The sequence below is a fragment of the Mauremys reevesii genome, linkage group 3 (assembly GCF_016161935.1).
Source record: "Mauremys reevesii isolate NIE-2019 linkage group 3, ASM1616193v1, whole genome shotgun sequence".
Classification (NCBI taxonomy): domain Eukaryota; kingdom Metazoa; phylum Chordata; order Testudines; family Geoemydidae; genus Mauremys; species Mauremys reevesii.
In genome coordinates this window covers 35,880,173-35,907,999 of record NC_052625.1, presented here as the reverse complement: position 1 = coordinate 35,907,999, position 27,827 = coordinate 35,880,173, and the positions used below count along the sequence as shown (strand labels likewise).

Below are 27,827 nucleotides of genomic sequence, written 5' to 3'. Positions count from 1 at the left end.
GTAAAAGCTTTGTTATCCAACATGTTGGGAAAATGGGGTGTGCTGATAAGTAAAACATTCTGGATAACTAAGAGGGAGGGAGTTTAGTTGTGGGAGGGGGTGCAAGGCTGGGGGGTTGGGGCACGGGCTCTGGGAGGGAGTTTGGATGTGGCGGGGGGGGGCTCGGGGCAAGGGTGCAGGAGAGGATGCGGAGTGCCGGATCTGGGTGGTACTCACCTTGGGCAGCTCCCTGCAAGTGGTGACATGTCCTTGCTGCTCCTAGGCGGAAGCACAGCTAGGTGGCTCTGCATGCTGCCCCTGCCCCTGCCTCGCCCCACCCCACCCCGAGCGCTAGCTCCGCAGTTCCCATTGGCCAGGGGCGGCACCTGCAGGGACATATCACAGCTTGCAGGGAGCTGCCTAAGGTGAGCACCACCTGGATCCGGCACCCTGCACCTCCCTGCCCCAAGTCCCCTTCCATACCCAAACTTCCTCCCAGAGCCCAGGCCCCACACCTCCTCCCTCACTCTGGACCCCTCATGGCTATTCCTCCACACAGGAGCAGCAGGGACATGTTGCTGTTTCTGGGGAGCCATGCGGAACCAGGTAGGGAGCCTGCCAGCCCCGCGCCAACGGGACTTTCAATGAAGATCAGAAATGGCGGTTTATAGAGCTTTCTGGCTGGTAAAGTGCCAGATAATACACTTTTTACTGTCTTTGCATTTACCAGTGTACAAAGAAATCTAATAACCAGCTAAGAAACCCAAAGAGATCTTTCAAACAGAGTGACAGTACCTCAAGATCCTACTCTATGTAAATGACTAACAAATTTGACACACCTGTTTTATGAGGTGATTGTTCAGTCATTTGATGAGGTGAGTACTTGAATTTAAGTATTCTGTTCATTCTAAACCAAAATCCTTTGACTAATCTGACAGATGAATCAGTGTACCTGAATATCTGAATCACGAGCTAGTTGCACTTGAGTTGTTAAAGCTGCAGTTCGACTGCTTGTGTGACATATTTAATTTAAAGCAGTTAGCTTTATTATTTGGCAACAACTTTTATTGTTGATTTATAGTACTTTGTTTTCTTGTTGTCTAACTAGCAGTCAAAGTAGATTCCAGTAAACCAAATTTATTAAGTCCTCTGATTTCAAAGAACGTGACTTCATGATGCATTTGCCACTTTTAATGTACTCAAGTCAGCCATCTGAAACGTCAAGAATTCATTTAACTTGAATTTCAAGCAGCCTTTAGTCCTAAAAGTAGAACTTCCCAGCACTGGAATCAAATGAAGCAAGATTTTCATAATATTCTTAACACAACTGAAAGATAGCATAAAAGTGACCAAAGAGCACAGGTCACTGAAAATTATAATTTTGCAGTATTGCACCAATTATTCCTATAAGTAATGAATAGTAGTTACTGGGTCCAAATGAAATTAACCCATGCATACAAGTTTTGCCTTCTCAAGAATACAAAGTGGCTCGACTTAGTTTCATTGTAATAAAGCAGGTATCAAAACAATGCCAGAATGAATATAAAAATAGTTGTCCAAATTCTCTGCTTGTGTAAATGGCTGCAGCTCCACTTACCTCACTGGAATTTTGCCCATTTGCAGCAGTAGACAGTGTGGCTTAAAGTTGAGAATTATTTCCAAGTAGCCAGACTAGAACTGCACTTATTTTACCAGAGATATGTATTACTTAGTTATATTTTTGTGTTGACACAGGCTACAACTGGTCTGAAACTGTTTAGATAATTATTCTAAACAAGTCATATGTTTAACTGATTTTTTTCAACATACTTGTTATCATGTACACTCTACAAAGACAAAACCATATTGGCTATCCACTGATGTTAAGGTAATAAAAATGAACCTTTTATGAAAATCTTGTATTCATGCTTCCATAATTTAACATACAAATACAGTATTGTCTCCAGGCATTTAAAAACAAGCACTCACAGTGAGAACTTAAATTCCTGTTTAAAGACTGAATTTTCTTGGTGCTTATGGATTAGCTAGCTAGTCCTGAAAGTACAAAATGACTCCAGGCACCGCTCACTCCCCAACTGTTTGCTACCGAAGCAAGAAAGGAGGAGTGCAATAATGTGAGGCTTTGGGGAAGGGAGGTTATCTACAGCATCCTCAGATACAGAGTAGCTCTCTTCATTTCCTATCTGAAAGACACTGCATTTTTGGCCTTTGCTGGTATTTTGTGCATATTCCAGATTATTCTAAGGATGTATTTAATCAAGATGTATTAATCAAATATCACTTGACCAAGCCTCTCCTTGAAAAAAAGATACCACAGGGTTTTCTTTGCTTCCTCCTTCTGTCTGAGACCATAAAATTTCATTAGGTATAACCCTGAGGGCAATGACAGTATTAATGCGAAATCTTTTGAAACAGTACAGATGGCAGCATATCAACAAAAACATTTTCAAACAGAATGTATTTGCCCAGGGCCAAATTCCTGTAAATACAAGCTATGAAAACCAGAAGTTTAACTCCCTTTTAATTTATATGGCTTAATTGGCATGTTGAAGAACAAACTGAAATTTATTGGTTTCCTCCCAAAGTTTTAACAAATTTCTGGGTACAAAGAGATATTTCAAATTTATCTCAAACATTTCTTCTCTTTCCATCTCTTACCACCTCTTCCAGTAGTCTCTAGGAAGAGCTAGCTATTTCCTAGGGTAATGCAAAGCAGAAAAGTAGGTGATCAGGAAGAGACAAGAGGAGAAACTTTAAAGAACTTTGAATAGAAAAACATAATTTCCCTATCACCCAGGAAGGCAGTAGATACAGAACTGACAATTCTGTATTACAACCTAGTTGAGGGATGTTCTGACTCACCATTCTATGCAGAAACACACTTTTTAAAGTGGCAGAGACTTATCTTGACAGCTACTAAATCCTTGTGCAGGACTTTGAAACGTCCCCCCAAATATAGGGGAAAAAAAGGAAAAGAAAAACAATGAGCTAGAATTGGTATGATCAGGGACTAGAGAAGTCAAAAAGAAAAAAAAATATATATATATATACTGGAATTAAGGCAAACATTTTCAGCTGTATACACAATAATTCAGTTGCAGATGCAGTTCCTACATTGTATGGATTATTATCTCTTATTTGCATCATTGTTGTTATTGTTAAAAGGAGTTACATGTGCAATCCTATTGTAAAGAGCATTACAAATGAGAATGCTGGAAATGAGCTAGAGTAAAGTAGGAAAGACAAGCTGCTCCACAAGCATCAGTACTTTACACCTTAATACAACACTCTGATGAGAAGGATCAATTATAATAGGTGTAACAAAATGGCCGATGTTGGTATGGTGGGTGTCATGCTTTTCTTGGTGTGTGTGTGTGGGGGGGAGGACGCCACCCCTTGCCCCTGCTCTTGGGGCACCAAGGGCCCTGCTAGTGGCCTGGAAAGGTGGTAGAGAAGGGAAGTGGGGAAGGGGTCTGGGTTTGCTCCTCACTCTGAGCCCCAGCCCCTCTCAACCCCTATGGGTTTCTTACCCTCTTCCCCTTTGGGTAGGGTTACCCTTGGTCCTTGATGCTGGGGGAGGGACTCTCCCTTCCTCCGGTTCTCTGGTCTTTCAATTCTCAGCAACACACCTCCAAACTCCAATCCTTGCTCCACACTGTCCACCTGAAGCAGGGGTTTTTTTTAAATTAGATTCCTGACAGGGCCTTAATTGGCTACAGGTGCTACAATTAACCTGTAATAACCTTCCCTAGTCTACAGCAAACCATGCCTTCATTAGCCTAGGGCTTATATATCTCCCCTCGACCACTCTCTTACTGCTGCCTGACCCTGCTGTATCACACAGGATAAAAAAAGGTATCCCACTGAAGACTAAAGTATAAGGTAAAAGGTAGGTCCTAAAAACATGGAATTGGCACAAAGTTGAATCTTTGATTTCAGTTTCTACATGACAGAAAAGTTAAAGATGCCAAGTTGCAAAAGCTACCTTCAGCATAGATGCCTTCAGCAAAGAGCCCAATGTCACAGTATGTTCCAAATACTGAGCAATATCATCAGGAATTTCATGTAATTTCATCAGCCAACATACTAGACAATACATCTTCAACTAAAGCTCAAGTTTACAGAATGCAAATTTAGGGGTGGAGGGAGAGAATGCCTTCAAAGATAACACTGTGTTAGATTAGTTCCTCTAATGTATGGAAAAGCAGCAGAGGAGTGCTAGGGCATGCTGGCCATATGCCTTTCCCCTCACTACACCAGCATCAGGAGATGGAATAGGAGGAACCCGAGCTTTGTAACTCTGCGAGGAGGGATGGTCCCAGAGCCCAGACTCAAGCCCAAATATTTACACTGCGATTTTTAGTCCCGCAGCCTAACCCCCCTGAGTCCGAGTCAGCTGAGCTGGGCCAGCTGCAGCTGTGCCACAGATCTTTTATTCCAGTGTACACATACCCAAAGAGGTATAGGAAGATTGGATGAAAGCTAGAGAAGCAAACGGAATGAGGGATAGTTCTTTCCTCTAGATATGAGATAGGAAAAACTGCATCTCTGTAATTATCTGGAAGAGGGAGCATGAATACGTTAATGAAATGTGCTGACACTATAGACATGGAGTATTAAACTCCCATCTGACTGCAAGGAGGCGATGTGTGCCTCTTCTATAGGAACGCAAAGTTAATCAGTGGAATTCACCCTGCAGGGCAAGAAATCACCTGCAAGACGTGGAATTTTAAGGGTCCAGGACAGAGAATTGGGAGGGAACTGAAGATAGTAGCAAAGTAAAATATAGGGGACCTAGGGTCTGGTGCAAGGGAGTTTTTTCCATTCACTGCAGCGGGATTTGATTGGGCTCTATAAAGGAGCAATATATACAGAGAGTAAAAAAATGAGATTGATCTGGGAAAAATGCCAGCTAATTAATCTGTGAGAAAATAGTCCAAATGCAGGTTTTCAATGGAAAGAAGAAATCTGGGATGCGACAATGGTGAAAGAGCCCTATGGGTGATACTGGACAGCAAGCTAGACATGAATTTGCAAAGTGATATGGCAGCCAAAAAACAAATGCTGAATTCAGCTTGGGGCTGCACACGCCAAGTCAGCATGCCGTGGGCAAGGGGTAATAGCCCAGCTGCAAAGAGACCTGAAACACTGCATTCATTTCTGAGAATCACAGTCCCAGACTACTGACAAACAGGATAGATTGCAGAGGAGACTAACCAAAATGATAAGAGACTCAAAGGAGTAACACAGGAGGAAAAGATTAAAGAAATTTATATTTATAGATGAGCTAACAGAAGATTAATGGGTAGGGGTCTCAAGAGAAGATGAAAGCTGCCTACAAATATTTGAATGATATAAACTGCAGAGGGATGGAAACAAGAAAGGGAAAATCCCCTCCTCCCACCTCCACCAGGCAAACCTGCCTGATAATGAGATGTCTCAGCATGTACAATAGCCTCCCAAGGGCAAGGGGGAAACCCACATCACTTTGTACTTTTAAAACAAGACTGGCAAAATATTTGAAAATGTACTGTAGAGAACAATCGTTCATTGCTAAGGAGACAGACTGGAAGGCCTCACCAGTCTTTGTCATCACTAACTGCTACAATTCTAGGAAGGGGAAAATCTGCTCGACGTATTGAGAAAGCATCAAAATTATTCAACTCTGTAATATCATTGGAGTAGATAAACGTAATCACTACCAAGCAGGTGCTCAGATACCATGGTGATAAACACAAGGGCAGCTCTAGCCATTTTGCCACCCCAAGCACGGCGCTCTGCTGGTCTGCGGGGCGCTCTGCTGGTCGCCGGTCCCGCGGCTCCGGTGGACCTCCCACAGGCGTGCTTGCGGATGCTCCACCGAAGCCGTGGGACCAGCGGACCCTCCGCAGGCACGTCTGCGGGAGGTCCACCGGAGCCGCCTGCCACCCTCCCGGCGACCGGCAGAGCGCCCCCCGCGGCATGCCGCCCCAAGCACACGCTTGGCGTGCTGGGGCCTGGAGCCGCCCCTGGATGAACACCATCTAGACAATCATTAAAATCCCTTTCCCTTACAAATTAATCCTTTCCATCTGTCATCTGAACTGCTGTATATTGTCTACTCAGTGAACTCTAAAATGTTAAGACAGAAAAAGCCATAGGACACCTGGCTCAACCCCACTTGTTTACATCATATATACTGTGCTTTGTGTGTTTTTAAGCTAATCCTGACATTTACAAACTAAAAGAACAACTGTAAAATTAAAAACAGCTCAGCTATGCACTGCAGAAATCTACAGTTAATTTGATTCAGCAACCTATTACTTTGTCCTCATATGCAGTTGTCTTCGACCACCTCCAGGCAGGGGTTTTGGCCAGGGGGAAGAGAGATTCCAGCATTTTCATTACGTGAAATGATTCTTTCCTTAATGCTAGCCTCTTTCCCAACAGCTTTCCCTCCCTTCAGCTCTACATCCAAGAATGGAATACATACACTATCCTGGGGAGCAAAGATCTTGAAGCTAGTTTCCAGTTAGATATGCTTCCTGCATCACAGCACCTTCAGCCACTATGGTCATAAAAAAAAAAAGTGGCTGCAGTTTTTCCACTGTGGAAGAATTTGACAGTAAAAGTATAAATTTATTATTTTAAAATGTTGTCAAAGTGCCACCCAGGCAGTCCAAATCTATCTTAAAACAAATAAATTGATGTGTAATGACTTCACTCTTTAAAGAGCACTTAAAGGATATTTAAGGGTTAATAATTTTACTGTAATGTAAATGTAATAATGTTAAATGTAAGTATAAAACTTTGTTTCTTCACACATGAATCAGCTGGCAGAGGGGGCTACTGATAGACAAGTAACAATTCCATTACATACCGCTGTGAAATAGCAGAAAGCAATCAGCAGTTGCTCTGGAATAAATTCTATTGTTGTATAGCTAAAATCAAGGGCCAGAGGAATGAATATTGAATGTATATGTTTCATAAGCTCAGTACATCCAGTGCTATCTACCTGCTTAACAGATGAAATTCTGGTTCTACTGGAGCCAATGGCAAAAATCATTGATTCCCTTAGTATCTCTGTGTGGGGGTGACATTTAAGAGAACAGAAAGTTAGCAAAAAATAAAACATACAAACAGAAAGGGTCCAACTGCACCCTCAGATACACAAGTGACTTCAACATTGGATCTACCTGAGGAAGAAGGACCTAGTGAGGGCTTTAAACTCACCAACGTAGTGAGGTGGGCTTTAAACTAGACTTTATAGATATGTCTACACTGCAGTTAGACAACCATTGCTGGCCTATGCTAGCTGACTCGGGCTCAAAGGACTTGGTTTATGGACTGCTTAATTGATGTGTGGACATTTGGGCTCAGGCTGCAGCCTGAGCTCTGGTACTCTCCCACCTTATGGGTCGTAGAACCAGGGCTCCAGTCCCAGCCCAAATGTCTACATCACAATTAAACAGCATCTTAGCCCGAGCCTGCTGGCACAGGCCAACTATGGGTTTTTAATTGAAGTGCAGACATAACCTAAGGGGGCAGGTGACAAAATCCCACAAGCAAGTATAAAAAAAAGATGATTTTGACAAAGGGCTGGAAGTTGTAAGGGGGGTCAGGATGGAAAATTATCATAGGGTATAGAACCAACAAGAGGGAATACAATCTGCTCAGCATCTTAGATGTGTATATACAAATGCAAGGCGTATCGGAAATGAAAAGAAAAAGCTGGAAATCTTAGTACACAAGCAAATTATGACTTAACTGGCACCACAAAGACTTGGTGAGATAAATCTCATGAATGGAATATCTGTAAAGAGAGGGATAATCTGTTCAGGAAGAACAGGCAGGGAGGAGATGTGGTATTATATGTTAAGAATGTATACACTTGTTCTGAGGTCCAGAAGGAGGTGAAAGCAGACTCGTTGAAAGCTCTGGCTGAAGATAAAAGGAGGAAAACTGGGGCAACATTATGGTAGGTGTCCATCACCTGCAGACCACCAAACCAGAGGGAGGAGGTGAACAAAGCATTTCTAAAACAAATAACCTCAATACCTCAAACACAAGACCTGGTAGTAATGGGGAGACTAACTACCCAGATATCTGTTGGAAAAGTAAAATGGAAAAACATAAAATGTCCACTATGTTCTTGGAATGTGTTGGGGACAACCTCTTATTTCAGAAGATGGAGGAAAAACCAGGGCGGCAGTTATTTTAGACTTAATTCTGACTAACAGAGGAAATTAGCTGCAAATCTGAAGATGGAAGGCAACATAGGTAAAATTGATAATGAAATAATAGACTTCAAGTTTCTATAAAAAAGGAGAGAGAACAGCAAAATAAGGACAATGGACTTCAAAAAAGCACAAAGCAAACTTTAAGAAACTGAGAGAACCGGCAGGTAAAGTCCCATGAGAAAAAATTTCAGGAGAGGTGGCAGTTTCTCAAAGATACAGTATTTAAGGTACAAAAGCAAATTATCCCAAGGAAAGATAAGAGGAATAGTAATTGGCCAATACAACTGCAACAACAGCGCTTTAATGACCTGGAAATCAAAAAGAAATCCTACAAAAAATAAAGTGGAAACACAGACAAATTGTTAAGGATGAGTACAAAAGAATAGCAGAAACACGAGCAGAGACAAAATCAGCCCTACATTTCTATGATTCTATGTATCTGATGGTGAAATGGTGAATTGGGCCTGAAGAGGCCAATTCTGTAGTCCTCCCTTAGGCATGAGTCACGCTAACATCGAGTTTTGCCCTTATGAGCTCCAAGACTGAGTCCAGAGTCTATACAATAGTAAAATGCTGGTAAAGACAAAGAGGAAAGAAAAGTATTAGGAATTAACGAAGCACTGAAAATTACTAAAAATAACAAAATTAGGAATGTACTGTGTGTTTTTCATTAATTCTTTCACATATGGTATTTAATTTATTGCCATACAAAAATGTCTTTAGGGATTGTACTTTTTATAAAGTGAATAAGTGAGTCATGCACAGAGCTGCTATCACTTTAGACTTTATAGTCATAAAAAAGAACCCTGGCATCCCAATGAAAAAAAGTTATTTTTATCTTCTTTAAGATATACAGAGTCTTTGGCACCATGCTCCATCCTTCTGGGTGTATAAATTTGAATACTTTATGGTTAGTACTTGAAATCACGTCTCTGCTGAAATAAGAAAATGCAGGTTTTTGCTAGGTGATTATAAACACCTGCTGGTAAAGAACTTAATAGAACAACTTTAGCTAAGGGCCTAATAATGCTGTGGTAAGCACCTGCATAATTCACACATGCTTTTGTTGGATTTCACGGAATAGGCCATATGCCTTCCAGCACTGGAATTTGTTCTATGCATTTGGTTTACAAGGATTAATGAAGCAAAAGGAGAAAAAAATTCTTGGAGCAGGCAAAAATAATATTTAAAGGTCTAATATTAACTAAATGCTATCATCATTGCTGAATCATCCTTTTCTTTATCATGTCTGGCCCAGCTGGGGTCTAGGAAAGTTCAGGACTTGGATGAGGGCTAACTGGCTTCAACTCAACTCAGAGAAGGCAGAGGTAATGTTGGTGGGGTTAGTGATAATAGAGGGAGCATGGCCACCATCTGTAACAGGTGAACACCTTAGCTAAGATATTATACCCAGGGCTACTCAACAGAATGCCCATGCAGCAGCTATGGCCAAGAGTGCTTTATTTTTCCCATCTGCTCCAGCAGGAATGCAGAACCCTGATACAATTATTTATGCCTTGCTCATGTTAAAATTAAACTGTTATACTGTGCTTTGCATGGTGCTACACACTATGACCATTCAGACACTAAAGTTAGTGCAGAAAACTCTGAAACATCAGTGCAGCACAGAGGAGAGAGCAATGCAGTGAGAAAGGTAAGTTTTGCAGAGACCATGAAGATCTCTGTCCACTTGAGGGGCTCTGTTTCTGTCATTCATGGGGTGGTGAGAGGCTCTAGAAAACATCAGATTTTTTTTTTTTTTTTGGATAGGGTGGCATAGCAAGATAAACCTATGAACTGGATAGGGAAGGAGATCAGAGCTTACACTCTGGAGGGTCTGGAGGTAGAAACAGAATTAGTCTCTCAGTTTAGGCCCCTCAGGACAAGTTTACTTATTCTACAGATTCTAAGAGTAAAACGTTTTTTCAAAATGTATATTTGCTGAGCTTTTTTTTTCAACATTTAACCATTTTTTAAAGGGGAAGAAACATATTTTCCATGCTAGGAATCTCATGCTGCAGTCAAAGGTGCTGTTCCTTCAGGGACTCATTTAGATTAATTCTCCTTTCTTGTAGCAGTCATTACCTCAAACCTTGCACCTTTATAATTAGGAGATAACGTCAATGGAAAAGAATGTTTTCACAAGATAATAGAACTCTGGATGCTAGACAAATGTAGTGCTAAGATGTAAAAGTGTAAGAAGCTTACCTTGTGACTTTCTGCTACAATCAGGTATGGAATCCTGAACCACTAATAATTTACTTCACAATAATGACAGGATTCAAATGGACCATCATAAAAGATTGAGTAAAAAACATATACTATAATAATTCCAGGATGTGCAAAACAGCACCAGGTTGTCCTCTTTCATCCAGCTCTCCCATGAAAGCGTCACCAGTATCTCAGTGTGTATTTGACTTCTTTTCTTAGGACCTGCTCCAAACCCCAATAAAGGCCAATGGAAAAACTCATTGACTTTAATGGTAGGGGGATTGGGCTCTTAATTGGCACTGCTTCCTCCCTTTAAGGCCGCTAAGGTTTATTAATTCATCTCGGTCCAAATTACAGTTTGTGCCTTCTTTAAGCCTGGGAGTACTCCAAGTGTGCTAAAGTGAGACAGAAACCTATATGCTTAGCTGGACCAGGGCCAGAGTGCTCAGCACATTGCAGGATTATTACACTGTCATAGGTCTCACCCCCACTTAGAGCTGTTGGGTTCCAATGTGGGGACCTGCATGAAATTTATCTCTAAACTAAAATCCTAGTTTAGATCTAGTAAAAGCTGCCACCACCCAATCAGGTACGTGGATTGGGACACAGTCCTTCCCCAAAATCCTAGGGGATCCCAAGAGCCCCAAATCCATGGAGTTCTTACACCCAGGAGGAATAAACCATTCCCCCCTGCTTCCTCCCCCCTCCCTTTTCCTAGGAGAGACACCGGGATCTAACTACAGAGGGATACCTCCCTCCTCCTCTTTCCCTGAGAATCCATCCAAGGAAAGACCAACCAAGTCCTTAATAGAAAAGAATTTATTAAAGAATAAAAAGAAAGTAACTTGTCTCTGTAATCCAAGATGGAACAATACAGGGTCTAAACTTATCAATCTCTGGAGAGAATCCCCCCTCCTTTCTTTCTCAGTAAAAGCAAAGTAACAGCAAACAGAAATAAAGAATTTCCTTTAGCAAACACACAATTGCAAATGTAGAAATCAAATTATAAGACTAATCCGCCTTTCTAATTAATCCTACTATTCAATAGTGAGTAACTACTCCAGGAGAACTTGGAGACATGTCTGGCCTCTCTTAGATCCAAAAAGAGAACGAACACTTACACAAAGAACACAGACAAAGGCTTCCCTCCACAGAGATTTGAAATTATCTTGTCTCTGATTGGTCCTCTGGTCAGGTGGTCATCAGGTACTGCATGTTAACCCTTTACAGGTAAAAGAGACCTTAACCCTTAACTATCTGTTTATGACATACACGCTGACCTGTGGGGTGTACAGCGTGTGTGTTGGGATTTGGGGGGAAGAGGTGAGTGTGCCTGCATGTTTTTTACTTACTTATAAGTATAAACAGACACACCTGATTTTTATTTATTTAGTGGGGGATTTGGTTTGATGTTTGAGGGTTTTTCCCCCACTGCTTTTTTAATATTAAAATATTGAGCCTCATCTCCCCCCGTTTTTTTTTCCTGGAGATTGTATAGATACCTAGAAAACTAGCATAAGAATTCACAAGCTTCAGGAACCTCGGTCAGTGACAGGAAAGAGATTTTTACTCAGACTGTTTAAAACTCTTGGCTTAAGTTAAAAGCTATTAAGCTCAAACTCTCCGCAAAATTCATTGGAGAAAAAAATGACACACCAGATTCTAATGTTTCTAAAAATCAAAGGGGGATGGAGGGGACATAAACAAAATGTAATAATGTTTTGTTCTTTTGGAGGTTAAGAGCTAGGTTCCAATATATAATAGAAAGAAACTACTTACATTTGCACAGATTTTTTATAGTGAATTTTTACTGTTCCTAAAGGTGTTGGATTGCCATGAGACACACCTCTGTGCTGTCTCCTTTCCACTGGCATAGGCTCTGAAAACCCAATAGGATCCCCTCACGAGCCCTGGCAGAGAAGGCACACAGGGGGCAGGAAGGGTGTGTTGGGGTGGGGTGACAGCATGGAGTGCTGGGGACATTCCAGGGAGCACTGCAGGCCATAGGGTAGACCACAGAGGTTGCTGTAACATAGGCTATATTTACACTTATGGTGGCGTGTAGAGTAAAGGCACTTCAGGTGTAGCTACATACCGCAATGAAAGGCTCTGACAGCAGGGAGGCAGTGGGTTGCAGCGGGACACTACACTGCTAAAAACTGGCAGTGGAGAGGCACTGCTTGGGCATGCAGAGAACCTGTGTAGGATATACACCCTAAGGGTTCAAGCGTGTATGGCACTCTACTCACCAATGCCATGCCTCAATCTATACACTGCTATTTACACCCAGGCTCGCTGGGCATGCAGCATCCATAGTCTACACACTGCCCTAAGTGTAGACCCCCACCAGAGCTGTACCTCGTAGAGGCACAGCAAAACAAGTACAAGACAGACAGAAGCAACATAGGCTTCCCCAACCCCATTGCGCCAAGGGTGTCTCAGTCCTGAAGTGGAGGGACTACCTCTGAAAATAGCACACTGCTTGCCTGTGAAATCCTTGGCCTTTCTTGTCAGACAGCCAAAGGAGCTGATTGTGACAGTGATACTTATGTGGGCAGTTGTCCAGACTAATGGAGCTTTTAGTGCACACCAATAGAGTCCACATTTACAATTAGCGCACACAAGAATGTACACCTCTCTGTGTAGCCAAGCCAGCTCTGCATAGTACATTGTAACTAGGAGGTTTGGTTCACAGTGGCTATATCCACTTGGAGAAAAAAACATAATTAGAAAATGTGTTAACTAATGTGAGGTTAAACACAACTTGGCACTTAACTTGTCTTTGTCTAGGTTGTGTTTTAAAATGTGCTGGCTGGTCATGTTAACCTCAGTGGGGGGTCCCCTATGGTTTACCACAACCAGATAAAACATTTAAAATTACAGTTGTCCTAGGGCACATTAAAGGCTGAACTGTGTTTAACACTGCTATTTTAAAGATGTTAGTGAACACATTTTCTAATAAGATGCTTTCCCCCCCTCCACTACAGACAAGACCAATGTCAGTTGAATCATCCATCTCTGGTATTCCTTTGATTCTGATCCATATCAATGCAACATATTGCTCCACTCCTCAAAGTTATCTAGGTAGGCTCTCATCATTTCGTGAAAGCCCAGACCACACACAGATTAATTAAACCATTTTCCATCTATCTAGGTACTTATATGGCATCTGCCAACTTGTTTCACAGAATTTAGAGCCTCTGGGATATATCATTTGCCAGGACGATATGGGTGAAGGCGAGTCCAGTCTCAGGTTACATGGGAGGACACCAGGAAAAAAGAAATAAAAATGTAAGGATACTTGCAGAGTGTATCATTGCACTGTAAGTTGTGTTTGCCAAAGATTTGATTAGTTTTTGGAAAACATTGTCACAACTGAAATTACAGATAGATTAGAACCACTTCTGTACAATAAACCCCATTAGCAAATATTTTGCCTTTAAAAGCGTCATCACTGTATACACAAGAGGCATTCATTCTCAATGACTGTTGAATCTGGACTGGTGCTTCATATTGTCATGAAGCATTTCCTGGGTGCTCTTTTATGAAGCCTTTGTATCAAGGTTGTTCATATTGTTTTAATAGGAGATTTTTGATAAGTTGGAATCAGTTAAAAAGATTTCTGTAATGCATTTTTTTCAGCAAATTAAGGAAAGGCACTTTGATTAAAGCTTATTTGATCTCATAATAATGAGAAAAAGTATGAGAATTTCCAATTAATTTTGTTTTTTTCCATTTGAATGATAGAAAATCTAAGGGCAGTGCAAAGGGAAACCAAAGTATATACAATCTTACAGCACAGAATGTGTACATTGCAGATTTGTTAATACAACAGCAAAGAAGAGAAACTCGCTACACAGCTGTGAATAGCATGCACTGAGGAAACATGCTCCTGATTTTGAGCTGCATGCTTCAGTTTCTACGTTATCAAAGCAGAGTGATGTTGAGACACAAGAATGGATTTTCTTTATTGTCAGTAGATTTCAACACATTCCATCATTTTCAGAAAGATTTTTTTTTCCATCCGAACAAGCCAGCAGCAGCAGGTAGTCATAGAATGCAAAATTTGTTGATGCAAAAGAAATATGCTTTACAAGAGAAGATTTTTTTTTTGCCATAGGAGAATATTTTAAGCCTTCAGTCTCCACTCTCAGCCAATCAGCATTCATCTGCTGTAATATTGGCAAGACAGAAAACTGAAGTAAACAGATCTTTTAGTTGGCACTTCTTGATATTGTAGTACATTAGGCAATAATGCAAGACTTTTAGACCCCTTATTCCTCATGTGTTCATATTCCTCTCTCAACAGACAGAATAAAGTATATAGTAATTTTTTTAACTCCCCAAGAAATCTCCAAGAAATAAACACTTTTTTTAAAATTTAGTTTAATGGTAAAAATTAAGTATTTACTAAATTGCACAGTCCAAATTTACAGGATCATTCATGCACTGACCATTTGATGGTGAAAGGCCAAATAAAAGATCCATAAAAGCAGTTAAATTAGAAAGCAACCAACTGGCATAGCTTAATTCTTACCTTGGCTGTTTTTTTCACGAGTTGACATTTTTGCTGGTTATGGGACAGAAATAAAATAACTTAAAACTTCCTGAAGTCCTACCTCCCTGGCGTGAAAACTTTGTTACACAAGTCCAATATTTTCTATTTTATTTTTAACGAGCAAGCATATTATATATATTTCCTCTATATAGATAGATAGATATACTCTCTCTCTCTCTCTCTCTAGGAAATAATTAACCACTTCATATATTTCTATGTTTTATAAAAGCAATACAAAATATTCCTCTCCCCCAGGGCCCTGAAATCACAAAAAACCTCCCACTGACTTCAAAGAGCTTTGCATTGGGCCCTACATCTTTTAGCAACAATCAACTGAATTAACCGTTGGAGTAACTATTACCTTTATGTAAATTCTAAATCAGTGCTTCAGAAAGATATTTCATAATAATTTGGTTGTCTCCATTGGGATAATATTCAATTAGCAAAATGAGATCTCTCCAATTGCCCCAATATGTAAAAACAAATGTTTTCACTTACCTTGGCTGACAATGACATCTTTATGTCTGGGGGGAAAAAAATCACAAAATATATAATTGATGTGTATTAGTTATAATATTAATACTATCTAGGTTCTACACAGTACCACCTTATGTTAAGTCTTACCAGACCTTAAAAAAAAAAAGCACCAAGAAAAACCTCACCACAACCAACCAACCCACCCTGGATTCACAAGAACTAGATAACTTCATTGGAGGATAGGTCTGATCCAGTATGAAAGTTTTTATGTTCCTATGGATGAAAATGGGATAAGATGTTAGATAACCAATCCTAACCAATACAGTAACCCCCCCCCCCACACCTGTTGTCTCTTGTTTATACTTTGATTGTAAGCCCTTTGGAGTAGAGACCATCTTTTTGTTCTATGTTTGTACTGTGACTAGCATAATGGGGGTTCCTAGGAGCTACTGCTGTACAAATAAATGATATTAATAAAAATAATAAAATCATATTAGCATTTGTATATGGGAAATACGTTTTTAGATAGCAAAAAAAACCACCCAAAAACATAAAAAGCTTAATTTTTGGAGATGATGAACACATTCAGCTTGCATTCAAGGTTCTCAGCACCTGTGAAAAATCAAGCCATGAGGTGACTAGTTCTTACGAGTTCTTTTGAATAATTATCCAAGAACTTGTATCAATGGGACTATTAATGTCAGAAAATGTGATGCTGATACTTGCTCACTGCAAGTCAACTTTACCACAGTCCCACACAGAATCTCTAAACAAACAGTACTAGGTTTGCTGAGAGACACACAAAAGAAGTTTTCATAAGTGCTGACTTGTTAGTCTACACTCAAGGCAGCGCCATACATGAAAAAAAACAAATCTCAATCAATGTTTTTCAGAAGATGGGAGGAAAACTTAAATTTCCTTAGAATAACCTCCTCCTAAAGGTTTCCTGCTTGTTCAGGGTGCACTTATTTCATGAAAACTGTAACTGACTTTAAGCTGAGTAGCAAAATGGAGGTCAAATATTTGTATGGAGAGCAAACATATATAACAGTGATAGACAGTCAAACATACACACACAGAGCGTTCTCACTGACTGCTGGTTCAATCAACCTTATTCTGGTTGCCAAATGGAAGAGTCCAGCCTTGGATTCCTAGTTGATTTTAAAAAAGTAGAGAACTAGCTAAGGTGACAGTTACATTACTTCCTGCTATTTTATTGGGATGATTTATAGCATCAGACTGGCTTTAAAACTGCTTCTAATAAACAAAGTTCAAAATCTGGGTCTAAAGTCCAAAGCATGTATAAAGGGATTTTTGTCCAGGGCCCAAGTTAGGGCTGGGTCCCTGTTTCCTCACACCAAAAATGGGATGCTTCTGATGCATTTGGGCCTTTGCAACTTCCTCTAATTAATAACCTTAAATGCAATAAGCAAAACACTGCCCTCCGATACATGCAGACAAGCCAACTGATTCAACAGGAGTTGGGCATGCATTTCCAAGGGCATATTTGTAAAAAGTTGGTATTTACATGTCCTTCTTTCCACTTCTCCTCTCATCCACTCCCCAACCTAGGGTGCTTTAACAATGAATTTCAGTGCAGAGACAAGTGAAAGATATGATACTTTCATAAAGAACATAGTACACAGTCTTCAGGTGAGATGATGGTAAAATGTTTTCACAACTTTTGAAGCTTCGCTTTCATTAAGTATTTCAGGCTAAACAATGACCTGAAGATGCACTCAGATGATTGTTTTTCTCCAACAATTATTATTATTCCCAATCCTTCTGACCCCCATTTAATCCACGATCACTGAAAAGTATATTTTTTTCATATTCTAGGGAAAGACTGTAGAAGTGGAATAATTGCAGCATTTCAAAGGATACATATCATAAAAAATGACAAAATATCTATACCGACTACATGTCTGAACTACTGCACAAATTCAACATGCCTGTAAAGAGCAACTGTTTTTAAATATAATGTCTACTATGGTTAAGCTGTTTTAACGGGATAGCAATAACTGAAAAAAGAAACTTGATAAGCTGAAATAAAGCCAGAGGATTTAGCTAGAGAGTTTTTCAGTCTTTAAATAGCTTTAACCAGTATCCAGCAACAGCCTGAATTGCCAGAGGAATTTTAGATTTCAACAATAAAAAACATTTAGAAAAGGAAAGAAAATTGTGTGCAGAATGTCTAAACCATAATCCTTAGTGCACAATACTTCAGTGTTCTACAGAATTCTCCAGACTAGGTATAAAGCTATTACTAAATGTATGTATTGCTGTCAGGTAAGATTAGCATATTATTGTGTGTCCCTTTCAATTTTAAGTTTTATACTGGTCCTGAGAATCTGTATGAAAACAACCTATTTTACATTATTAATACATTCATTAATGCCAGCAGATTTGAATTTGATTTTTTAATTTCATTTACAAATTCAGAACTTATTTGAATGATAACCTCCCTGTATTTCATCAGTATTTTTACTTTTATTTACACACATCATTTTGCAGCTTCATTCAAAGCAATTCTATTTAAGCCATCTTTACAGTTAATTAGCTCTACAGTGAAGTTACTATGTAAAAAGGCACCTCTTTACTGAAGACATCTGCTCCCTGTGTGTATTCAGAGTTGTATTTGTTTATACCACAGAAAAAAATGTTACTCCTTGTTCTTTGTTAGCACTGCAGAGCCAACACAGCTAAGCTTTGGGTATGTCTACACTACCTGCCGGATCGGCGGGTAGTGATCGATCTATTGAGGATCGATTTATCACGTCTAGTGTAGACGCAATAAAATCGATCCCCGATTGCTCTGCCGTTGACTCCGGAACTCCATCACGTGCGAGAGGCGGAAGCGGAGTTGACGGGGGAGCGGCAGCGGTCGACTCGCCGCCATCCTTACGTCCAGGTAAATCGAGCTAAGATCCACCAACTTCAGCTACGCTATTCGCATAGCTGAAGTTGCGTATCTTAGGTCAACCTAGCCTTTATGCCTTATTATGTATGATCAATACCGTTTAAAAAAAACCTACTAAATTTTGAGGCCCTGATTCTGCAAACATATATATACATGCTTAACCTTACTACCACTTGAGTTTGATGGGACTACTTGCAGTAGTAAAAATAAGCATGTGCATAAGTGTTTGCAGGATCAGGGCCTAAATCAATCAAACTTCTGAAAACTCATCAAAAATGAAGAGAATAGCACAGATGTATCGAGACTATAATTTGGCCTTTTATACCCGGTGATATTGCTCAAGAAGGAAAAAAGGCCTCTTTTACTTTTCAGGTTGAGTTTGCAGAATGGGCCATGAGAAAAAAATCTTTACTTGTAAACTGAGCGTATCTGAGATATGGAAACATGGAACCTCACAACGCCATTTTACAGTTACTTGTAAGTGTAAAACTGCAGCTAAACAAAAATCCAGAAAATGCACAACTGAATTTACAATGAAATAAAAACTGTGTCTGAAACCTTAACATTTCAAAATTTATTTTTAAATGAAGAAAAGATAAGTAGAGAAAACTTACAGCATCATAGAACTGTAGGATTGGAAGGGAGCTTGACAAGTCATCTAGTTTAGTCCCTTGTGCTAAGGCAGTACTAAATATTAGCTAGACCATCCCTGACAGGTGTTTGTGGAATCTCTGTCATTGGAGGTTTTAAAGAATAGGTTAGACAATCTCTCTCGGTAATTTATTCCAGTGCTTAACTACCCTTACAGTAGGAAGATTTTCCTAATGTCTAATCTAAATCTCCATCGCTGCAATTTAAGCCTATTACTTCTTGTCCTGTCCTCAGTGGCTAAGGAGAACAATTTATCACTCTCCTCTTTGTAACAACATTTTATGTACTTGAGGACTGTTATGTCCCCTCTCGGTCTTCTCTTCTCCAGTCTAAACAAACTCAGCTTTTCAATCTTCCCTTACAGGTCATGTTTTCTAGACCTTCAATCATTTACGTTGCTCTCCTCTGGACTGTCTTGCTTACAACATCCCTGCTAATACATCCCAGAATGATGTTCGCATTTTTTGCAACAGTGTTACACTATTGACTCATATTTAGTTTGTAATCCACCATAACCCCCAGATCATCTGCGGTACTTCTTCCTAGGCAATCGTTTCCAAGTGGGGAAATTTGTACATAAATGACAGTGGGCCTTAACATGCATGCATAATTTGTCAAATCCAAATATGTAGTAGTGGAAGCATATTCATGCTTTAAAATAATACGTCTACGTTTTGCAGGGATTTTAAGATTCTCTGGAGATTTCTTGCATTAGAGAGGTGACTGGTCAGATTATGCAGACAACATTTACAAAATATTAACAATGCAAACTGACAGTTTATAAATCTGTAATAAAATTAAAACAATTTAATATCAGAGGGTTTTTATTCTTAAAATTTGCAGATACCATTTTGCTACAAACTGCAATACTTACTTCTCTGCATTTTTTGCCACTTTTGATATCAGTTTGGATGTTGAAGCTGCCCTCAACAGTTTATTACGACTGTCCTCTGAGTTGTCCCACATGCTATGTGATTTTTCAGCAGTCGAAGTTCGCTTTATGCTAAAAAAAAAAAAATTACTTTTAAAATTAAAAATTAATGAGATAACGATAGCTGGCGCTGGTATGCAACTGACAGATCAAGCAGCAGGAGACAAAAGCAGTGCTAGGACTTCCTTCAAGTTGATCCAGAAAATAGAAAATAAAGATTAGTCAAAAAGTTCTAACCAGATGAGTGAAAGCAACTGAGGAAGGCAATTGCAAAATTCATTTGTTTGACCTATTCATTGTGATTTTTAAAGTGGCCCTAATGACGGATGACTTTTTACCTTTCTGTGACATTGCTAGTAAATTAAAACGATAAGTGGAATGAATTTAATAAGGCTAGAAAAGTTTAGCTCAAAAAACAAATAAATTTTGAAAACATTTCTATTTTCAACACAAAATATTAACTCTGTTCTATGGCTATTGAACACAATAAAACATTTTGAATGCTGAGCTGTTTTGTCAGCACATAGATAGGGCACAATTCCATAAAAAGTATTCTGCGGTGGCAAGTTCCAAACCCTGTAAACCACTGTTTGGAAACAAATAGCTCCAAAACAATGGTCCAAAATCCTGATTCCTTTGTTCATGCATAACATTCCATTCACTTCTGTGAGATTTCCTGGAGAGGAATAAGGCAAGCAGGATTTGGCCCAATATCATGGAAAATTAGACCCATGAATATCTGATAGACTACATCAGCAATCCTGCTGGAGCCAAATTTATGCTAATGGCAGTTTAAAACTGTTTTGTAGTCACTGGTTTCACTGCAGTTAATTTCATGTATAATATCTTTATCATAGGAAATTTGTTTAAATGTGGTCTGGCTATAACAGTTATTAAATAACCTGAATTATGATTCTGCAGATGCCCTGCCAACAACCTTGCAACTCATCCAGTCAAAAATACTTTTTGCAAGAATAACATTCAAACTGCAACTCTAGAAAGGCAAGCTTATTTCCACAGTATCTCAAGAAGCTGAAAAAAGACTGTGACAAACAAGTTATCAAGACATATTAAAATATTAAGAGACTAAAAAGCCATCTCCCCCCGCAACAAATTAGTATGCTAAACCCAGGAACAAGAAGTCTCTTTACAGTAAGATGCCAGGCAGGGGAATAACAAACCAAAGTTCAGCTTTAGATTGTATAAGAGTTTGTGCAAGACATGGAGACACAGCCTTTATGAGTGTTAAACATGCATCAGTCAAGTGAAAGGGTTGTTTTTATTTTCTATTAGAATTGTGAATTCAGGCAACACAAGCCAACATAGTTTTGTAAACCAGTGCAAATTTGAGAGTATAATTCATTTGTTATTGAGTTTGTTTTAGTCTTCTAAAATGCCAAGTGGTCCGAGAAAGAATTCCATACCTTCCCAAGGTTTCAAAATAATAAAGGTGACGATGGATCATAACAAACTAGTAGTGAACGTGAACATTTACAAATTTTAAAATGGGTTTATTTGAAAACTATTCAATTTTAAAAATCAAAGAGTACCATCCTGCAGATGTTCTCTGCACCTCTCACTGAAATCAGCAAGAATTCTGTATGTGAAGGCTGCAGGATCAGGCCCTAAACAAATCCCTCCCGTTCCCCCTTCCCCGGTCAAACAGTTGTTTAACATTGGTGTAGAAATATGAACCCAAACATGTTTGTAGAATCAGAATCCTAGATATCAGATGAAATGGACCATTCTGTAACCAAGCAGGGATATGAGAAAAAAGCAAAAGATCCAAACTGCAGTCTTATTAAACAGTAGTTTGGGAAGAAAGGCACCCGAGTCAAGGGTTGTAATGATACTAGTTTATGACAAGTGCTATTATGACGTGGTAAATAGTATAAGACGTGGTTCACAGTTTTAGTTGGTCATGTTTAACATAACGCCTTTAAAAGCATACTTTCAGATATATTACATCTTGGCTTTTTTATATATATATATATATGTGTATATATATATATATATATATGTGTATATATATTTTAATAAGATTGTAATTAAGACATCCTAATATGATAAAGAGAGATTAAGACACTGCAAAGTACACGGGATATAATTCTATTTTTCTCATCTTTAAATTTATGGAAGAAATATTTGCATTTTTAATCTTTATTTTATGGTAAATGTTGTAATGCATCTTATGTTCAATTTTGCAGCACAAAAAATACTGATTTTTGCACTCAGTTGTGAAACTGGATCTTGGTTTCTCAAAATTTGCTGTTAAATGTGGACTCTTAGTATCATTACAACCATTTTCTAGCTCTGTACTTTGGTACTGTGAAAACCTTTTAGCTGGAGCAGAGCTCTTGCTTTCTTGAGTTTGCCTGTGTGTTTGGAGAGTCTGTAAGGAGGGCTGGGGAGAAGGTGATGCTCGAATTTGTGGATTTTGATCATTAGAATGAGTTTCCTCTTTTTTTTCTCTCTGTCCTTGAGGTTTTTCCTTTTTTTCTGTACCGCTGTAAAATAAAGTATAAGATGGAACAATAGAGAATAAGCAAATAAATTGAAGGTGAAAAAATGCACACATTTTATCAGAGAAGGAAGAAGCAATTCAAAATTCATTAAAGAATAATCACCATAAGAAAACGTGTGGTTATCTACTGATGTTGTTGGGTTTTGTTAATTAAATTATTAGTAAAGTACTTTGCTAAAAGCAAAGATCAAACAGTTGAAGAGAGCTTCCTGTCGAGTTCTAAGAAATATTATTATATTACTTGGAAAAGTAGCAAAGGTTTATTGCTGTTTTAGGTTCATCACTTACCCCTTCCCATTTAAAACTGAACACAGCTCCTTTCAATTTAAAATATGCCCTGTATCTATCCTAGTTTCTGCTGTATCTCTCTCTGCAGATTGTTGTGTATGCTTTGTGTCTTCTAGCCTTCCATTGTCAGCAATAAAATGCATTTACTAGTCATGGGTCTCTCCAGAAGTGGATTAACTAAATGTGCCATGTACCAAATCAACTACTGGGTACACCTTTTTTGGTCCTATTTGGCCATAACAGATATTAAATGGTCAAACGGTCACTTTTTCAGCACCTGTGGTAAACAAACTATGAGTTTACAATTCCTTCACTTTTAACAATGTAATGGAGCATAATCTTTGTTGTTTTAACATTTTAAATCCCTTTAAATAATTTTAAATGGCAATTTTAAAATGTTCTTATTCATGAAGGCCCTGGTCCAAAGTCCACTGAAGTCAACAGCAAGACTCCTATTGCTGTCACTGATATTTGGACCCAGCCTCAACATGGCTAGTTTTCTGCATGTGCTCATGCATACATGTTTATGTGACAAACTGATGGCTAGTTACCACATTTGTGTACAAACGAAATTAACAGTTACTATTTGAAAATGTGACTCTCTAATGTAGATGTCCCTCACTAGTTCAGGTCCCCATGATCCGTTGTGCTGTGATGTATGAAAGGGAGCAAAGCAACACCAAGGAGCAGAAGTGCCCCAGATCCATGTGAAAGGGCAAGCAGAGCCTTTGTAGAATGCTCACCCTTTTTTCAAGCCTGGGGAAGTCCTTCAAGTGGTCAGCACTTTATTGGACTTGGGGAAATAAGCTGGGGTAGAATGGGGGAGCAGCTTCTCCAGGCAGTATGATTCCCCCTTCACAGGAAATAAACATCAACTCTTGCATCCCCTGTCCTCTCCTCAAATGTGTGAGTGTGTCCCCTTACGGGCAAATGCTTCTGGTGCGAAGAGAGAGGATGAACTGAATTGAGGAGGGGACTGGACCACCATACTGGAATCCAGAGACTTTGTAGGCCATGTTTTCTAACTCCTCAACAGTGTCTCAAATCTCCCTTTTTTGAGAGTAGAATTCACCTAAACTCAGAGTTTAAACTAGGAGGGATCTTTCACTCCTGCAGGTTTCTCCCCATAGCAAAAGAATACAGTCCTGAAACAGCCAACAATACATTTTTGCCATAAAACATTCTTTAAAGTACAAAGAATACAGAGAGGATCAGCGTTAACAGACCAGTTATGCAATCCCCTCTTAACTGAGAATTTACTCTTGCCATGTGACTTATTTCAAGTACATTGCTGCATGGTACCTGTGACATGCTGAAGCAAACACACAATGGCAAGTCAAGCTTCTCAAGGAAGTAGTATTCTGCAGCATATAGATGTTTTCTTCCTTTAATTATACTGAAGGTGGACTTTTAAATGTTACATGAATTTGAAGTCTGACTACATTTTTCACATGCCATAGAACAAAATAAGCAGCAAGAAGAAAGTTTACCATTTCCCACCTCTAATTTTGTCTGGTATTCCCTCTCTCAAGTTAAAAGTAATCTACAAATTAAAAATATAAGGATTATACATCCTAGAGAAGCAAAATAGGCACAAAGAAGAGACGAAAAGTTGTTTTTTCCCCTATCTCCAAATGAAAAAGAAAAAAAGAGGAGGGTGGATTTTTTCCTGTTTCCTTTACTAAATTAGAAATTCTGGACTCATCTATCTACCTTTCCCCCAAAAAGACACTCTGGAAACAGAATCCAGATGGAATGGAAAACCAGTACAAACCATGGAAACAGAATCTGATTCTAAGTGAAAGTAGAGATGATTTTTATTCAGACTATCTAAAACACTGGTTTTCATTTGTTTTTGTTAGTTGCTATTTAACTCAAAATCACTAAGTGCACGGTGAGAAAAAGCTGTCTTTGTTCAAGATTCAACAGCCACCAATTAAGGGCTCAAAGTTTCCAACCCACTTCTCTGAATCCTTTTGGGGAAAACTGCAGTAAAAAGCAGGGAATAAAAGACAGGATATTCCTGATGGTTTCGATATAAAAAATACATATTTACAAAGAATCATTTGGGGATATGTCATACATCATAAAGCAGCTAGAACTGGCACAGACCCAACTTTTTTTTGAGATAGAGTTTCCTTCAATTTAACTTGTCAAGGCATATTTTGTTTTAAAGGAAGTCACTAGAAGAGAAATTAAAATAGAAATATGCTTGTTTTGAAGGCAGTTATGGAACACGCAACAGTATTTTTTCACCTTCAGTGAAGATACGCTTGTGATTGGCTCCTGAGATAAGAGCATGATGACTTTTGGTGGGTTGGTAGATAAACTTGTGGTCTCAAGTCCCTGTTTAATTGGAACTCCGAAAGCCATTTTTTGTTTGCACTAGGTTTAAGCTTGCATTACTGGAAATAAGAGCACTTTGAACAACTTTCACCTTTTTCCAAAGTCTCTGACAAGATAATGGAGTACAGAAAAACAAGCCCTAGCAATGTCTTACCACTAAAGAAAATAACAGGCTCTTATTACAATTATGAAAGCTGTACTTTGTGCTCACAATCCGGTATAGACAATTTACTTATTAATAATGATGCTTGTCATAACCTCTTCTTCCCCTTTCCTACAATGAAGCAAAGACTGGACTGAGTGAGTCCATCTACCATGAAGCAAAGAGTTAGAGAGAGAGAGAGAGAGAGACACACACACACACACACACACACACACACACACACACTCAGGAAGACACACACAAACAAGCATTTCCCCTAGCTCTCTAGTGAAGAAATCAACAAAATACATACAGTTGTGTTATGAAGTATATGGGGAGGAGAGTGAAAGCAGGGCGGAAGAAAGAACCGTGACAAAGTTAATTACTGGAAAGTAATTCCAACTTGTGAATTGTCTCTTCTTCTTCTCCCAAACTACAACAAACCAGAGACTGGAGTGAGGATATGATCTTACCTGAAGTCTGACATTTTAAGATTAAACTTAACTGAAGTCATTCTTTGGAGAACACACAGTCCAAATGAAACTGAGCCACATTAATCCACAGACTCTTATAAACTGTCCAAAATAAACCACAATGGCTGATGAGTGAACAGCCAGCCATCTAGTCATCTGCAGAGCAGTCCTTATGCAACACCAAAATGTGAACACATTTTAGATGCTGGTGACCTCCAACCTGCTTTTGACAATCTACCAGCTCTTTCCATGAGTAACTCGTGGCCTTCAGTCAGACCAGAAGGCTGAATCTCCCCAAAATGTTCAAAAGGAAATGGTCCTTAATGAAGGATATCTATAGTCCTTAAGAAACATTCCTGTGACTTGAAAACCAAGGTACAGATGGCTAAGAGGGGTTAAATAAAATCACCTTTGCTCTGACCTGTCAGATTTTGCAGAGAATTTAAGGAATTGGGAAAAGGAACAGGAAAGCGTAACCCAGCTCTCCTCTTCCATTCATCAAAAATACTCTCTCCCTATAGCAAAGGGATAGAGAAACAGAACAATCTGGGTGATTTTGCAGAATTCCTGGTGGCATGCTAGTCCTAAGAGATGACCCAGATACTGACATACCGAATGGAAAATCTCCAGATTCAGGCGCCATTCCCCTGGGATCAATCCCATTCAGCTGAGCCAATCTTTGCCCTGTAAATAGACTGCCCTAACAGAAGCCAGAATTATATATGACACTGAGACTATCCAGGCTCAGGTTTTCAAAGGAACCAGGTTCCCAAATCCCTTGGTGCCTTTAAAAAATCCCAGTCAATGCTTCTGAAATTACGGCTCAATTTTTAGCATCCCACCTGTGGGATGATGTAAGACACTGCTGTACAGCTGCTGAACCATAACAGAACCAGAAGGCCACTAAGTAACAGTTTGCAAATATAAGATTTGGTTTCACTGCCTTCAGTTCAACAAGTTGATGTTGCATGAGCACTTTAAGGGGAAAATTTGCACTGAAGGCAAAGGGGCCTGAATGGCATTCTCTAACCCCAAAAGTTTGTGTTGCAATTATACAAACCTGAGCTGTTAGGGTGAGTAAACCTTAGACTCAGAAGAATATTGCTGTACCAGTGATGAAACAAGGAGCGAATCATCCAGAAAATGGAGATTCCTTTATACCACCAAAAGAACTACTAATTAAGTTATACTCCAGGAAGCCTGGTCTATACAGGCAGCCAAGTAGTCTAAGAAATTTGTGATGCGAAGACAGGATGAAATTAATAGCATTCCTGGAAGTAAAACTGCAGAGAAGACAGACAGTCTGTCTGGATACATGGAAGCCTTCCCAGTATGATTCTAGGATCATACCCACATATATCCTGGAAGGCTATAGATGGGTTTTCTCCCCAACCAATAACAAATGTATGATCCTACAGCAACCTGGTGACCTATCTCTCATCTGGACAAGCTGTGTCACAGAGCCCATGGAACTTTCATCCAGATTATCTGTAGTCTTGGTGAAGTGGTATATGTCTAAGATTCTCCTAGGTGATTTCACAGAGCTCCTGGTGACATGGAGGGAGGAGATGCAGGAGTGATTCTTTCCCCCATAAGGTCTTGAGTCTGACATTCTCTCAGATTCTTCTCAAACTCTCTTTTCCTTTCTTCCTTCTGGCCACACATCCATCCATCTTCTTCCCTTAGGTCTGGCTCCACTAAAAACTATGTTGACATAGCTAGTCTCTTCCCTTGTCTCCTTTTTTTGCTTTGAGCAGGATGTGGGAGGGAAAAGCTGGGAAGGAAGTATGAAAGAGAGGGCAGCCACACGGGCTCCATACTTCCAGGACAAGATTAATGGGGAAATGCTAGGTCATATATACCTTCCAAAGTGACTGCCTCTTCTACAGTTCCTGGCTTTCCAATAGGTAGAAGATGTACATCACTCAGTATCCAATTCATTGTAGGATAGGAGAAGTCACACATTTAAAAACTAAGACACTACATAACTGAGAACAGGAAAGAGCAAATTAATTCTGCTTTCTGTACTCAAAAGAGCCTTAAACATTTTCTGCTTCACTTTTCCTGTTTAACTGTTTTCCTAATTAAAGGCAGAAGAAAAAGGTAAG

The 27,827-nt window shown here is 39.3% G+C and overlaps 1 protein-coding gene across 7 annotated transcripts in view; it reads right to left on the bottom strand.

The window, feature by feature from the left end:
* Positions 1-27,827, bottom strand: part of EML4 (EMAP like 4) — a 262,705-nt gene that overhangs the window by 71,013 nt on the left and 163,865 nt on the right. For 3 of the 7 annotated variants that reach the window (XM_039529317.1, XM_039529314.1, XM_039529320.1), the window contains exons 4-7: positions 22,283-22,453; positions 19,890-20,018; positions 15,466-15,491; positions 14,947-14,979 (exon numbers count right to left, since the gene is read on the bottom strand). In XM_039529317.1, coding sequence (XP_039385251.1) covers positions 14,947-14,979; positions 15,466-15,491; positions 19,890-20,018; positions 22,283-22,453 — 359 coding nt within the window. Of the gene's footprint in view, positions 1-3,509; positions 3,612-14,946; positions 14,980-15,465; positions 15,492-19,889; positions 20,019-22,282; positions 22,454-27,827 lie in introns of those variants that run through there. The other 4 variants (XM_039529315.1, XM_039529318.1, XM_039529319.1 and 1 more) reach the window with 4 other exon arrangements.